Source organism: Panthera uncia, chromosome D4, assembly GCF_023721935.1.
Source record: "Panthera uncia isolate 11264 chromosome D4, Puncia_PCG_1.0, whole genome shotgun sequence".
NCBI classification, from domain to species: domain Eukaryota; kingdom Metazoa; phylum Chordata; class Mammalia; order Carnivora; family Felidae; genus Panthera; species Panthera uncia.
Window position 1 is genome coordinate 72224898 of NC_064807.1, and position 16439 is coordinate 72241336.

Below are 16439 nucleotides of genomic sequence, written 5' to 3' on the forward strand. Positions count from 1 at the left end.
TGCGTATGTTCTGAATTTCTCACAGAAGTTAAAAACAAGCACATACGGACTACCCTTGTGGCTGCAATGCAAGCACTGCCCTTTTGAGCAAAGGGCTTGGGACTATCTTCACAGCCCGGGGAACAACCCTCCCTCTATCAACTGGGGGTTCCTGGCCCAGTCCTGAGTCCTCCCACCCGCATAGCCTCGAACCCAAGCCAACAGGTGCCTTGGTGACATGCCTGTAGAAATGAGTCCAGCTTACCTGGAGCTGGTGGACCAGTTTGGTGGCTTGTTCAGGAGTCTGAAATTCTTGGGGTACCCTGGTGATGGGGTGGGGAGAAGGTGGGTCCTTTCCCGGGCAGGCTTCGCCGCTGCTCAACAGTACCTCCCGCACTATCTCAGCAGGTGATTTGAAGATCAGCGGCCTGGCAGGGCCCTGAGACTGCCTGCTGTGGCTCCTGGCCTTGGGGGGGTGGTAGCTCTCATCTTTAGGGAACCTCACCCGGGGTCTCACCTTGGAGAAATCAGGGAGTGGGTAGTTCAACTGCCCCCGCCCATACTTGGAGGCATCAGATGATGAGTGGCCAGCCAGAGTGGCTCCCTGCCTGGGTGGCACCCTGTCTTGCCGAGCTGGCCTAGGCAGATTCGGAGGGCTGATGGAGCCAGTGAATCGAGAAGGGAGTGGCTTAGGTGATGTCCGCGTCCGTTTCCAGGCTTTGTCCCTCAGCTGAGGGCAGGAGAGGCCGGTAGTTTCTTTCCACTTGTCTGCTGGACACTGGAGGCTCTGGCTCTGGGGTACCGAGGAGTCCTGGAATTCTGTGGGGGTTGCCACAGCAACGCCTCCCCCAGTTCTGGGGTTTGGGTTTAGGAGGTGGTGGCTGGAGCTCTGTGGTAAAGTTTCCTCCAGGACAGTGGGCTGGGGGACATCGGTTTCTCCTTCCCAGGTAGAATCAAGGCTGTCATTGGGGTGGTCAAGGCTCACAGTCCCACTGCTCCAGGACCTTGCAGAGCTGAAGTCAACAGTTGGGTGGACCTCAGAATGTTCTGGAAGTTTGTCTCCACTGGCTTGTGTGCCAGGGGCCACCCAGCCTGTGTCCTGACCCCACCCCACAGCCATGGGGCTGGTGTTTCCATCGCCCCCTGAGCTGAGGCCAGTCTCATACTCCAATCTTGGGGAGCCCTCCCCAGCTTCCTCCACCTCAGGACCTCCGAGGGCTTCATCCGGCTCCTCTTCAGTCATGGCAGATTGAGGATCCTGTTCGGGAAGCCAGTTGAGAGGCAAGTTGGAACTTTCTGGGCTGTCCACATCCTCTACCTCAAACTCTGGAAAGACAGGTGATTGTTCAGTATATACCAGGTCTGGACTCACTGTGTAACATTACTTGAGTCAGTTCACCCTTCTGACCTTTCATTTCCTCATCATGTCGGGAGACAAGGATCCCAGGGATCCCCCTCTATGGCCAAGTGCTTACCTAACACCCCCTCTAGTTGTCCCCGGTCTTCCAAACCTGATCCTCATACCTGGCTGTCCCCTCAGTATTTCCTGTCTCAGGCTCCCATCTAGTTGCACCAGCCAGAAACTTGGGAAGCACCTTGGCCATCTCTCTCCCCCAACCCCCATAATCCATTCTGTCACTGGGTCCTGTCATAATTACCTCCCACAGAGCTCTCAAACTCACCTACTGCTCTTAAGTCCCATGCCACCTTTGCTCTAGCCAACATCCTTTCTTGCCTGGACCACTGCAGTAGCCACTTAATCATCCCCTTAAATCTCACGCTCATCCTCCATCAGTACATTCCTGTTCCCAAGACAGAGTAAGGTCCCAAGATCCCCACCTCCCTCCCCATTAGCTCTCCTGGTCCATCTGTTTTCTACAGCCCCCCTTCAGTCTCACTCGGCTCCAGCCATGCCACAATGCTCCCACCACAGGGCCTTTGCAAATGCTGATCCTCTCTGCCAGGGTCCTCTCTCCCTCTCCTTGCCTAGTTAACTCCTATCTGTTCTTCAGGCATTAGCTCAACCTTGACCTCACCAGGGAATTCTTCTCACACCTCCTTAACTAGGTCGGATTCTTCCTTTTCTAGGTTTTCACAGGACTGAATGCCTCTACTTTGAAACACTTATCGGAGCTCCAGTTTTTCATTTACTTACACGATTGGTTCATTAATAGTTTTCTCCCCCACTATACTATAACCTCTACAGGGGCAAGGATAGCCTCTGTTTTTGTTTACTATTGTATTTGCAGAGTAGATGCTCAATATTTATTGACTGAATGGAAAGAAGAAGAGAGGGAGGGAGGACAATAAGGTATGCAAAGCCCCCAGAAAATGGATAATTGTTGTAATTATTACATAGTAGTAATATGGATAAAATATGAATAAAAATATCCATCTACCCATCCATTCACTATCCTTCCAACCACTTACCCATCCATCACCTACTCACCCATTGATCCAACCATCCATCCTTTCAATCATGTATCCATCCACCTATCCATCCAGCCACCCACCCACCTATCCATCACCCATTCACCCATCTGTCCATCTATCTGTCCATCCACCCATCCCTTCCTCCATCTATCCACCACTCCACCCACCCACTTACCCACCTAGCCATCCATCTATCCATTCACCTATCCAACCATCCATCACCCATCCACCCATCCATCCACCTATCCATCTAGCTACTTACCCACCCATCCACTCACCCATCCATTGCCCACCCACCCATTCATCCATCCATCTGTGCATCATCCATTCAGTCCATGTTTATTGAGCACCTACTCTGTCCTAGAACCTATGTCAGCCTCAGGAATAGACCCAAAGTTTCATGAGACACAGTCTGGGTATCATCAAGCACAGACCCTCTGCTCTGGGCTGATGCACCTTTGTCATAACCCTTGTATCACTCTTTGCTCCCCTCTGGCCTTTCCCCCTGGCACCTCTACATCCTTCAACTCCTTAACATCTCCTTCAGCAAGTCTCTCTTGTTTACAGCAGCACATGTGAAGCCCAGAGAGGTTGAGTAATTGTCAAAGATCATGCAGTGGCTCGGAGTAGTCCTGAACTGAGGACCAAAGTCCCAGTCATGCTGGCGAGTTAGTCTCTGCTGCTAGGGGTCACACAGTGAGGTGAGGAAAGCAGTCTTTGGGGCCAGGAAGCCCTGGGTTCAATCTTGGCTCCTCTGATCCCTTACCGGGGGCCATGGGCAAGTTGCTGACCTCTCTGGCAACCCTGACTTGGACTGGAGGCTAGTCCTTCCTACCTGGCAGAAGGTGGTGAGGAGGGAAGCAGACACGACTTGAGCCCTGCCCAGCCCTGTGGCTGGCACACTCTATGGGCAAGGGACATGGCAGCAGCTATTACATCATAGCAAGGGGTTACCATGTGACCTCAGGAAGAGATGCCTCTGCCCTTGCCCTTTCATCCCAGTGTATGCCAGTTACCTTTCCCTGAGGGGTTAATGGCTCTCCAGTGAATAGCTGTGGGCAAACCTCACTTTAAGCAGACCTGGCATAAAGAACTTTGGGTCATGGCACAATCTCTACTATCCACAGGGGCCTGCCTGATTCACAGAATCCTAAGTCTGGACATTTCAATCGTATTGTAAGTGCAACAGACATGTCATATCAAGCTCTCGCTATTCTCAATGCTATCACTACCCCACTTCGCAGATGGGAAAACCAAGACTCAGAGAGAAGGCACCTCTCAGCGGAACTAGGAATTTAGCGTAAGCTGTCTCGATGCAAGGGAAACACTTATTTCAGACAATAAGGGATGCCAACATTCTCATCACTAATTGGGATTTTTAAAAAATCTTAAAAATGGGGGTAAGCCCTGGACCAAGCAACTTAAATTACCAAGGTCATTATCAAATCAAATATACAAAGATGTACTAATGACATTCATCTCTGCATTATTTGTAATAGCAAAAACGAGAAACCACCTATATGCCCAGCACGAGATTGGCCCCCAGGTTATGGAAGAGCCACACCAGAAAACTCCTCTGCAGGCATTAGGAATGATTCGTGGAGGGGCACCTGGGTGGCTCATTCGGCTGAGCATCCGATTTCGGCCCAGGTCATGATCTTGCGGTTCCTGAGCTCAAGCCCTGTGTCGGGCTCACAGCTGTCAGTGCGGAACCTGCTTGGGATTCTCTCTCCCTCTCTCTCTCTGCCCCTCCTGTGCTCACTCTCTTTCTCTCTCTAAAATAAAATAAACATTAAAAAAAAAAAAAAAAAAAAGAATGGTTTGTGGAGAGATATATGACGAGCTGGGGAAATGTCCTGTCTATTAAAGTTACACGAGGGGCGCCTGGGTGGCTCAGTCGGTTAAGCGTCCGACTTCAGCTCAGGTCACGATCTCGCGGTCCGTGAGTTCGAGCCCCGCGTCGGGCTCTGGGCTGATGGTTCAGAGCCTGGAACCTGCTTCCGATTCTGTGTCTCCCTCTCTCTCTGCCCCTCCCCCGTTCATGCTCTGTCTCTCTTTGTCTCAAAAATAAATAAATGTTAAAAAAAAAATTTAAATAAAGTTACACGAAAGCAGGCTACCCTGTCGGTCATAGAATGCACACTACATTCCCATATAAACATATGGAAAGGAGCATTTCTCTGGATAATAAGTAATTTTTTTTAGTTTTTTCTCTTTTTGCTTGTATTTTGTGATATTCCTGCAAGGAGCACTACCGCTTATGTAATTCAGACCTTTGACATTTTTAAATGATAGGCTTCATGGATCGTCATTTTTAAAAAGTCACTAAAACGCCCTCCACTCCCCACCCCCCACCAGGAGATGGGCTGCTCAGGGGGCACCGGTCTCACCCTCTCCCTCGGACTCTCCGCACTCGGAAGCCGGACGCTCAGCAGGCTGTGGGGCCGGGCCCCACCCTGGTGGCTGCAGGTGCGGCTGCCCCAGCCGGAAGTCCTCCAGGAGCTCAGGGCTGGTGGCACTGGGAAAGGGCCCCTCTTTTCCCCGTATCCCATCGGCATCCTTTTTCTCTTCGGCCCAGGCCCAGCGTCGCCGCCGGGGCCCCTTCCTCAGGCCCGGCTCGGCCCAGCACACCTCTGTCCTGGAGCTGGCCATCGGGCCTAGCCAGCACTCCACCTGGGCCACTTCATCTTCAGGACACGGAGCCGCCACCGTGGGCGCCTGAGTCACCGCCGGCTTGTCTCAGTACCAGCCATGCTGCCTGCAGCCTGTCGGGGACACAATCCGGGACAGCATCATTCCTCCCATCCCCTCCCTGCGTCAGAGGAGCTCTGGAACCAGAAAGCCCTGGGTCAGCTCCTGGCTCCCACCCCTTGAGGCCGTGTGACCTTGAGCAAGTCACGCCGCCTCCATTTTCCTCAATAAAGCTGGGGGGGGGGGGGGATAATTCCTCTCCCTCCAGACTTTTGTAAGATTACCGGAGATACAGGGTCGGGAACCAGAGTCCCGCACACTGGCAAGAGGTCCACGTATTCCAGCAATACCACCGTGTGCCAGGCTGCATGCATGGGCGCTGGGCCCAGCCCCTGCCCACATGAGAGCCGAGAGCCCCAGGAGGAAGCAGACAAAGAGGCAGCAGCTACAAATCGAGGCGAGCACAACCTGAGAAGCATGGGGTGGGGCAGGACGGGGCGGCGGGGCGGGGGTGTTTAGTCCACGAGCCACTTCCTCCGGGAACCTTTCCTGACCCCCCTCGGGTAAGAATTCACACTGGGACGTTCCAGTACTCCAAATAATTGAACACAGGTACTCAAAGCAATACACGTACGTTCAGAGCAGCACCACGCGTAACAGCCAAAAGGCGGACGTGACCCAAATGTCGACCAGAGGATGAGCGGATGCACAGTGTGCGTGTGCACGTGCAGTGTCCTAGCACTGAGCCGTTAAGAGGACAGAAGAACTGACTCACATCACCACAGGGACGAACCCGAAGAACCTGAGGCTGAGTGAAAGGAGCCAGGCACGGATCACACACAGCAGGACTCCATTTCTACGAAATTTCCAGAGTAGGTAAACCCACAGAGCCGGAAAGCAGCCTGCAGTTCCCAGGCGCTGGGGGAGGGCGGAATGGGGGGCGACTGCTTCGTGGGTATGAGGTTTCCTTTCGGGGTGATGAAAATGTTTTGGAAATAGATACAGGTGGCGGTGGCACAACTTTATAAATATAGTCAATGAATTGCTCCTTTTAAAGTGGTTAATTTCGGGGGCACCTGGGAGGCTCAGTCGGTTGAGTGTCCGACTCTAGACGTCAGCTCAGGTCATGATCTCAAGGTGCGTGAGACAGAGCCCCGGGTTGGGCTCCACTTTGACGGCACAGAGCCTGACTGGGATTCTCTCCCTCTCCCTCTCTCTCTCTCTCTCTCTCTCTGCCCCTCCTTGGCTCACACACACTCTCTGTCAAAATAAATAAATAAACATTAAAAAAAAAATAGGGCGGGGGCGCCTGGGTGGCTCAGTCGGTTAAGCATCCGACTTCAGCTCAGGTCACGATCTCGCGGTCCGTGAACTCGCGGTCCGTGAGTTCGAGCCCCGCGTCGGGCTCTGGGCTGATGGCTCAGAGCCTGGAGCCTGCTTCCGATTCTGTGTCTCCCTCTCTCTCTGCCCCTCCCCCGTTCATGCTCTGTCTCTCTCTGTCTCAAAAACAAATAAACTTAATAAAAAAAAAAAAAAATTAAAAAAAAAAAATAGGGCGCCTGGGTGGATCAGTCGGTTAAGCAGCCGACTCTTGATTTAGGCTCAGGTCATGATCTCACAGTTCGGTTCGTGAGTTTGAGCCCTGTGTCAGGCTCTGTGCTCACAGCATGGAGCCTGCTTTGGATTCTCTGTCTCCCTGTCTCTGTTCCTTTCCCACTTGCTCTCTCTCTCTCTCGAAAATAAATAAATGTTTAAAAAATAATAAAAAAGTTAATTTTATGTGACGTGAATTTCACCTAAATTTAAAAAAGAGAGAGAGAGAGCATGTCCATGGAGTGCAGGGGCAGGAGGGGCAACAGGAAGTGGTTCCCCCTATGGCTGTGGTATTGGGGCAGGGTCCGGGAGCTCTGACAACAGAGTGTGGGCAAGGGGACATGGTGGCCAGGTCCAGGAGGGCCTCTCGGGTCCATTCAGGGCATCCCAGGCACAGGACAGCACACTTACAAGTTTCCCCTCCGACTGCCTGGGGAGAGGGGGCCAGAAGAGGGAGCCTGGCTGCGGAGGGACCAGAGGCAGGGAAAGACAGCTGGAGAAGGGCTCCCCCTTCCTTCTGTCCTCTCCCCCTTTCCCTCCTTTCCTTCTTTCTCTCCCCCTCATCTCCTCTCCCCTCCTTCTTTCCCACTACCGCGATACTCCCCAAGCACCCAGCCCACAGAGCAGCGGTCTCGTTAGCTCATACAAAATCCTCACTCCGAAGCCATCCACCTGCCAAGACAAGGCTGGGGTGAAAGGTCACCACACAGCCCAGGCCCGGGCTCTTCCCTCCGTGCTGTGGAGACCATGGTGTATAATTCTAGGCCTCCCGGAAGGACAGACAGGTCTGTGTCCCTGCAGCCTTATGAGCACTTGGGTCTCGGTCAGAGCCTTGATTTATACGGTTGAGAAAAGTCAGCCGGCAACTATTTCTGGATAGAACGTTCCCCGGGGAACGGTGCATCACAAGAAAGGCGGCAGCCTCCTCAAAGGGCTGGGGTGAGGACAGGGAGGGAACCCCATTCTACGGCCTCTGGCTGCAACCCCTGATCCTGTACCAGGGCTCGGGGGGCCTCATTCTCTCCCCCACCCCCAGTCTTCCTCTCTCCCCACCAGAACTTCCTCCAGATCACCCAGCAGGCCTCCCCGTGACTCCCAACACATATGAGGGGCTCACCCTGTGCCGGCCTGGGCTAGAAACTTCGTTGCACGTTTTCCACCTGCCCTCGTCCCAAACAGGGAGGCAGGTCACAGGAAAAGTATTTTTCAGAAGAGAAAACTGAAGGTCGGCATGGAACAGTGGCTTGACTTGAAACTATTCATCTGAGCTGGTAATCTCCAATTTTCTATCACAAAACTCGTCAGAAACATAGACTTGCTCTCATGCTCTCTCTCTCTCTCTATTAATATCTTTAGATACACACATCCTCATGCTGGTGTATAGGAAAAAAAATACACGCATTAGAAAAAATATATCCAAAAATAAATTTTTAAAAAGCTGCACTAGAAGGGCACGTGGGTGGCCCAGTCAGTTAGATGTCTGACTCTTGGTTTCAGCTCAGGTCATGGTCTCATGGTTCGTGAGTTCAAGCCCCGTGTCGGGCTCTGCACTGACAGCACAGAGACTGCTTGGGATTCTCTCTCTCCTCTCTCTGCTCCTTTCTCTCTTTCTCCAAAGAAATAAATAAACTTAAAAAAAAAAACAAACATGAGGTAGAAAAATCTTTTAAAGAGAAGCTCTAATCCTTGCTTCCCATACCCTCTGGGGGGCCTGCACCCCTTTCGGGAATCTCGGTGGGCCTCTAGCTTGAGTATTCTTAGGAGTCCTCTAAGAATGCAGATTCCTAGGTCCACGCAAAGACTCACTCAGCGGCCTTGGGATATGGCCCAGGAATCTGCATTTAAGTGAACATCCCTGGCAAGGCTCACCCTTTAGGGCCGACTGGGCCTTCTGGCCCCTGCCACTTGGAGAGGCGTGGGAGGTGCTAAGGGCCACCGCTCTTCTCTTCCTGAAATCTCCACTGAGGAAGGGGCCAGGGAGACATGTGGTTTTGTGACTTTTTAAAGGGCTTTTTTCTAGCCATGCCGCAAAGCCAGCTGCCCAATCACAGAGGCCTCCGGGCGCACGGAGAGGAACATCCTGTCTCCCGGGATGACTCAGTCTTCGCAGAAACTCACTGCGACCAGGGGCAGCTGCACGTCAGAGGCAGCTGCGGTCACTAGCTGGAGTGGTGCGCGTGCTCCCCCAGCCGTGAAACCTGGGAGCCTCTCCTGAGCAAGGCCTCTGTCTTCCACGCAAGCCACGGCCCTCGGTGCCTCGGAGCCCAGGGCCCAGCCAGCTACTCAGCGGGTCAGTCAACAAACACACTTGGGCGCCAACCACATGCCAACCTCAGGCAGGGATGAGGACCCGCCCTCACCGCTGGTGCAAGAAAGAGAAGTCGCTGGGCACCTGGAGACCAGGTTCCAGGTCTGATGCTGTTGCTTCCCGGTCAACGGCTGTGCTTAACCTTCCCTCCCTGTAAAATGGGGAGAACGTCACCTGCCTTGCTACTCTAAGGAGTGACTGCCCCATTAAGGTGGGCTGGGTGGTAGCTAAATGAACCTTGAGGTTCCCGGTTGACTTTGGCTCCTGAGGGCAACAGCTTCAAAACTGCTAACTCCCTCCTCCATCCTGAGGACCCACTACAAAGTAACAAAGATGTATATTGAACGCCCAGTGGGTGCAAATTAACTTAAAAAAACCTATGACCTTCTACTGTGTGCCAACCACTATGGAAGTCACAAGGAACATTGAAATGAGTCAAAGTGTTCCAAAGTTTCAACGGCGGTGGTGGGGGGGGGAGTAGGTGACAATACAGAGGGTTATTGATGAAGGAAGCATGAAGCTGGGCAAGGAGGATTTAGGGGGAAGAATCTGTGGGGAGAGGCATTCCAGGCAGAGGGAACAGCATAGTCAAAGGCACAGAGGTCTGAAAGTATGAACAGACCCTGACTGAGAGCTATGGGCAGGGGTCCTTGAATGACAATCAAAGGCTGGGTTATTCCAGTCAGCCTGCATGAGGGCCACAGGGTGGCTCCTGAAAGGCAGGGGGGTTGGGTGAAGGCCCCAGCCATGCGAACTAGGGGTTGAGCCCAAAACAGCTCTCAATCCCCTCAGGTGCTGGGCTGTCAGGTTCAAGGTCCCTGCTTGCCTTGGAGAAACTACCTCACCGGGAAGCACCGACCTTTTGTATGGCTCCCCCCTCCTTTTGTATGGCTCCTCTCTCCCTGCCACTGGCCCTGCCCCGGCTCTCTCAGGGGTCTGTGAGCCCCTTCTGGTCTCTTCTCCAGTTCCCGAGTCGGTCGGCCACACCCACAGGGTTCCTCTGCCCACTTCAGCCACTCCAAAACTGAGGACCCTTGTCTTTATGGCTCAGTCTCTCGGGTTCTCCTATGCCGACTGCAGCCATGCAGCTCACCTTTGCCTCCCCACGCCTTCTGAGGCCCCTTCTAATCCAGCCAGGGCTGTGCAGGGTGACCCCTCCCTGCTCCTACGTCCACCCTGACATCTCCCACATGAGAAAACGGAGTCGTAGAGAGATGGCTGGCTCTCCCAAGACCTCGCACACAGGAAACGCAGCCAGGGATTCAGACCCAGGGACCACGACTAGGAAACCAAGTCCATCAGACTCGGGGTGAGGACAGGAGGAAGGGGAAGGAAGACTCCCCATACCAAGTGCCTGGGCCCCTCCAAAAGGGCTGAGCTCAGAGCCCCAAACTCAGCTGCCCTCCCTGAGCAGCTGGCAGGGCACAGACCTACTGTACTCAAGAGGTTCCCACCAAAAAACTAATCCCTTGAGGAAGCACCAGCTGGATGTACCCCCTCTTGCCCCCAGCTCTCTCCACATCAGAGGCCGAAGAGAAAGAGGAAGGGTACCCTGGCCGCTGCGGACTCTAGCCCCGCCTGCCTGAAGAGCCGGGCTGTGTCTGCTCCTCTCTTGGCCCTTACACACCACGGAAGGGGCCGCTCTTTAGTGGGGACCCCCCTGCTGCCTCCTGGCCTGCCCCTCATCCGAGCATCACCTTTGAGGCCCCTTAGCAGCCCAGGGACTAACTCTGCGTGTGCTGATTAGGACACCCCAGACACAGAGAGGGACCAGCGCTTGTCCAAGTTCACAGAGATCAGAATCAGAGCTCGGACTAGAGCTCAGACTGGGATCCAGCACCCGGAAGCTTGAAGAAATCCCCCTGAAATCCACCCATGCCCCGGGGGCCAGTCTCCCTGAGCTGGGAGAGAAGTAGTAACAGCTGCCACAGCTGTAACTTCCTGGCTGGGCTGGTCCAGCTGCCCTGACTGTCCCAGAGAGTCTGTGACTGGCCAGCCCAGAGGGAAGGCGGCCTCCCCTGCCCTCCTCACTCCCTTACCTCTCTTGGGCTCCACCACCATCCTGCTGGCCCAGGCTCAGGGGACCTGCCTGTGAGGTCTTTGTTCCAAACCTGGGGAGCCCCCCGCCTCCATGGCGCCCTGGCCCGCCTCCAGGCTGCTCTGCCAGCCCGAGCTGCTGCTCACAGACAAGCATCGCTCCCCACCTCTCCCCGCCCCTGCTGCGGCTGAGGCCGCCTCGCCTGGGCAGGAAGCGCCCAGCCTGATTTCCTACAAGTGTTTGTCAGAAGGAGGGGGTTTGTCTGCGTGCGGAGTGAGAGTCAGCAGGAGGAGCTTAACCCCTTGCGAGCTCTCTGCGGGTCGTATCTCGCAGCCCACGAAAGGAAGGCAGAGTCTCCCAACATCAGGGATTGGGGCCGTCTCAGCCAAAGTACAGACCGATGACACTGAGGTTCCAGGGAAGGTCAGAGGCTTGGCCAAGGTCACACAGCATGCTGAGCCTGGGAGGAGGCCTCAACAGCTGCAACCCTCTGGGAGCTTTTTCTGTAGCCCTTACCCTCTAGGGCATGACCTTGGCTGAGGCTCCCTCCCTCCCCAGGCCCTGGTGCTCACCTGCACAATGGGAGCTCACACTGGATGCTTGCTTGGCACCCTTGCAGCACTGATTTCCTGTCCTGCCTTCCATCCTGCAACCCAATAACTTAGGGAGGCTGCAGCAATGCCTGCCATCCCCCCCACCCCTGGCCGTCAACCCCCGTCCTCACCCTAAGCTGGGCCTGTAGCTACAGTGGGATTTTGTAGGCAGCACTGGAGGTGGGGAAGTGACTGATCGGGTGAATGTCCCCTGTTGTCCCCAGAGCTAATCAGAGGGCAAGCTACTTTTCCCCACGTTTCCCTCATCCCATTCATTCATTTGACAGGTAGTTGCGGAGCTCCTCCTGTCCGCTGGGTGCTTTTCACGGTACTGGGAACATGGCAAGGTGCAAGACAGGCCAAGTCCTTGCTCCACTCCAATAAACACAGCCGGTAAACGAACATGGAGAGGGAGGGATAAGACGGACAAGGGTGGGATGGAGCCCTGACCCATATCCCAGGCTGCTTTTGGTCAGCCTGATGCCTGCGGCTGACTCAGACCAACAGAATCAGTCTCTGGACATCCGCCACGTTAAAGTGTCCCAGGTGACCAGGATATGTGGCCCGGGTCAAGAATCTGCGGCTCAGAGAGTAAGGGGTTGGAGAGGAGGGTTTGGGGATGGCCAGGAAGGTCTCCTTGAGAAGGTGACATTCGAACAAGGGACTAAAGACAGAGGCAGGAGTTAAGTCACAGGAAAGGCCGGCAGCAGAGTATTCTGGAAGGGCAAGTGCAGAGCAAGTGCAAGGTGGGAACCAGCTGGGCTTTCCCTGAGAACAGCAGAGCTGCGTCCCCAGAGGAGAGCGAGCCAAGAGGGAGAGGCAGGAGCGGGGGCATGGCCCCATGGAGGATCCAGGGGTTCTGATTCAGGAAACAAAAAGAAAAAGGAAAAAATCTGGCGTCTATTGTCCAAAAAACGATTCTCCGGGCAATTCTGATGAGCAGCCAGATTTGAGAACCAGAAGGGAAGGAAAATGGATCCTGAGTCAGTGCAGACCTGGATTCCAATCCCAGCCCCACCTCTCGCTAGCTCTGTGACCTTGGAGACTTCACCGCCCTCAGCCTGTTTCTTCATCTGTAAAACAGGGATAAGAAGTGTGGCCCCCCCACCGGGTGGCTGCCAGGATTCAATGAGGTAAGACCTGCGAAGCGTACAGCTGGGGGCCTGGAACACGAATGAATGAACGAACGAACGAACAAATGAAGGAATAAGGAATGGACTTTCCTAAGGTTAGTTTGTGAGTATCTGGCAAAGCCAGAGCTAGAACCAGATGCCCTCATCCCAGCAATCACCCCACCCCTCCAGCCTCTTCCCTGCCTTCTGCACACATCTGGGTGGTAAGGCTCTCCCCGCAGCCCCCAGCCCGATGTGGAGCAGGGCCAGACCCTAATGAGGCCCCGCCTGCCAGTTCTGGTGACCATGTGGGCCATTGTGCGAGGGGCGGGCTTCCCTGATGGCCCGTCACTCACTCACCCTCCCTCCCTGGTCATTAACCCAGGCAGCCCTGCCATCAAGGCCAGGTGGCTGCCTCAGCTAGACACGCCCCACGGCCCCCAGATAACCCCAAATCCATCTTAGGGGCAGCTGCCTAACACCAAGGAAAGCAGCACACTGGTCCACCTCCCTGTGTCCCGCCCCCCACCCCCCCGGCCCCCCAAGTCTCACCAGTGCTCCTCCCTGCCTTTACTTGTGCTGCGCCCCCTCCTGGCACACCATCTCCCCCCACGGGCCAAATTCTGCTTAAAGCAACACATCCCACAGTGACCTCAGGACACCGCCACCCTCCAAAGCTGCCCCATCTCTTGCCCAGGTGCGCAAACACAAGTGACCATCGTTCTGGACATCTCCCTCTCCCTTACAGCCCGTGAACGGTCCATCATCGACTCCTATCGGTTTCATTGCCTCAGTCTCACCAGAAACTGCCCCATCACCGCATCCACACGTGGCCTCTCCTGGAAAGCTCTGGGGCCCCTCCAATCCATTCCTCGCCACCCTGAACCACTGCAATCGTTCCAAAACAAAAGGGTGCAAACATGGTCCATCTGTGCTGGAAACACTCCTGTTCTGCCTGCTGCTCTGAGAAAGAAGTGAAGAAGGTGCTGGTCCAGCCTCTCCCTGCTCCCCCCTCTCCACCCTCCTCAGGGTGCTCCCCACTGTTCCTAGGACGAACTCAACCCCACTTCTCCCTGGGAACTTCTAGGCAACCTGCAGATCTTAGCCCCCATAAGCCCTACTCGGGGATCCATTTGGAATTAGACCTCAGGTCTGTCTTCCTGGTGACAGGAACTCTGAAGTGCTCACCATTATATCCCCAGTGCCCAGCACGGGGCTTGACACACAGTAGAAGCACAGTAAATACACACTGGATGATCTACTGAATCTAGCCAGTTGCCCATGTGGTGGCTGTGGCCCTCACAACAAGCCAGTCAGGCTGGTGTGACATGCCCATTTTACAGGTGGGTAAACAGAGGCCCAGAGAGCCCAAGGAACCTGCCTGCAGTCACAAAGCTGGTGAGTGCCAGTAGAGATTGACACCCACAATCATCCACCTCTTAACAACAATGCTCGGTGTTCACACCACTGCAGCCTGCAGAGATCGTTAATATCTGTGCACGATAAAATTGGGCGGAGAGCTTATTACCAACTAACTGCAATTCACTAAGCCAACGTTCTAAATCGACAGTGAAGTTCTCGTTCCACACAGAGCCTTTCAGGGGCTTTTTCTTTTAAGTTTATTTATTTATTATTTTGAGAGAGACGGGGAAAGGGGCGAGAGAGAAGGGGAGAGAGGATCCCAAGCAGGCTCCACACTATCGGCTCAGAACCTGATGCCGAGCTCGAACTCACGGACTGGGTGTGAGATCAAGACCTGAGCCGAAATCAAGAGTCGGATGCTTAACTGACTGAGGCATCCAGACGCCCTCGGGGGCTTTTCTAAACTGCTTTCTTGTCCTTCATTGCACAAGATGCTTCAAGAATAGACTTGGGAAATGGGCAGGACAGGAGCGCGATTTCGTTTACAGGTAAGGAAACTGAGACCCAGAGATGGGGAAGGGATTAGGTTCTGGTCACCCAACAAAAACAAAGCAACAGCAAAATCCTTTGGTCCCCAGCCTTGAGTACTTTTTTTTTTTTTAATTTATTTTTGGGACAGAGAGAGACAGAGCATGAACAGGGGAGGGGCAGAGAGAGAGGGAGACACAGAATCAGAGACAGGCTCCAGGCTCCGAGCCATCAGCCCAGAGCCTGACGCGGGGCTCAAACTCACGGACCGCGAGATCGTGACCTGGCTGAAGTCGGACGCTTAACCGACTGCGCCACCCAGGCGCCCCTTGAGTACTTTTACCAGAAGCGTGCCCACGTCCTGCTGAATCTGCACAAGCCTGCCTCCTGGCCGCAGGGGCCCAGCAAGCCTTTGGCCATTTGTCCCCTCTAGCCCCTGGGTCGTGAGGCTCCAGCACCTCGAAGGCCATCCTCAACCACCCTCCTACTGCCCATCACTCAGCCATCGGCTCCCCGCCCTCCATCCACATTCCCTCTTGAGCCCCACCTAATTGCCCAGCGTGGTAACCAGAATGGAAGGTAGGTCTGCCTTTCTCCAAGCCTTCTGGTGCGGCCCAGGACATGGCTTGGGACTGGGATGGACCTTACTCATTGGGGTGACCTACCTTGAACACAACGTCCCGAGCCCCGGAGGTACAGCGAGGCCACAGGGCTTTCCAGCCATTGGGGGGAAATTGGGGACTGGCAGCTTCAGAATTCATGGGGACTCCCTTCCTTAGGAAAGAAATGAACCCCCCCTCCCCCAAGGTCATCCACTCCTTCTGGCCCAGACTGCTGAATTTACCCTGTAGTTAAAGCCCGCAGGGAATTTGGGTGGTAGGTGAGCTGGCCAAGAAGAACTGGGGAAGCAGAGACCCATGTGACAGCCTGAGTGTCACTGAACAAGTGCCTTCCCCTCTCTTAGCCTGGAAATCTTGAGGCTTGATGAGATTACTTCTGAGGTTGTCAGAAATAACCTTCTAGCACTAAATCTCCTGGGTTCTTTGATTCCACTTGCCAACACCGGTAGAAACGCCATGGTGATGGGAGGCTGCAAGGCACAGGGGCTTCTGGAACATGTGCTTTATGGGCAGAGATCTCCAGCTTCTCTTTGAAACCTGTGTGGCCTTGGGCAAGTGGCTTAACCTCTCTGAACCCCAGATTTCTTTTCTGTAAAATGGGGGTAATACGGACTTCACAGAATTGTTGGGATGATAAATGAGGCTATGGGCCTAAAGTCCTGGCCCACAGCCCAGCTGGCACAGAGCTCATGAATAAATGACTTTGGCCATACCCGTGAATCGCCCATATGGCCTGCTCCCTGCAGGACTGAGTTTAATTTTCCTGGCTCTGGAGCTCCCCTAAGATCAGCCACAGACCTCTTCTGGGTCTTCGACAGAAAAAGGGATGGCCACCTCTTCCAAGTGCAGAGAAATGCTGTCATTTCCCTGTGGCCCTCTTCCCTGTGGCCTCCAAACGATCCCAGGGCTCGCCAATCCAGATAGAAACCGTGTATTCGCCCTGAAGAGTTAAGGAGGGGAGGATGCGGGCCTTCCTCAGCCAACCTCCGCATGGGCGATGAGGAGGGTGTGGCCATACGAGCAAAACACACATACGCATAAGCACTTACACACACACACACACACACACACACCCTTAAATTCACGCTCCATGAAAAGCGTCCACCAAAAAAAGGTGAATGCATTGCTAACAGCAAGACGTTATTGCACACCTATCACGTAAAGGCCTTTCCGTGGATTAGG

At 54.3% G+C, this 16439-nt stretch overlaps 1 protein-coding gene across 2 annotated transcripts in view; it reads right to left on the minus strand.

The window, feature by feature from the left end:
* AKNA (AT-hook transcription factor) overlaps positions 1 to 11144 on the minus strand; it is a 45527-nt gene extending 34383 nt beyond the window's left edge. Inside the window, exons 1-3 of one of the 2 annotated variants that reach the window (XM_049637143.1) lie at positions 11044 to 11144; positions 4803 to 5177; positions 497 to 1305 (exon numbers count right to left, since the gene is read on the minus strand). In XM_049637143.1, coding sequence (XP_049493100.1) covers positions 497 to 1305; positions 4803 to 5064 — 1071 coding nt within the window. In that variant the 5' untranslated portion in view covers positions 5065 to 5177; positions 11044 to 11144. Of the gene's footprint in view, positions 1 to 244; positions 1306 to 4802; positions 5178 to 11043 lie in introns of both variants that reach the window. The other variant, XM_049637134.1, reaches the window with a different exon arrangement.
* Positions 11145 to 16439: the final 5295 nt, after the last annotated feature.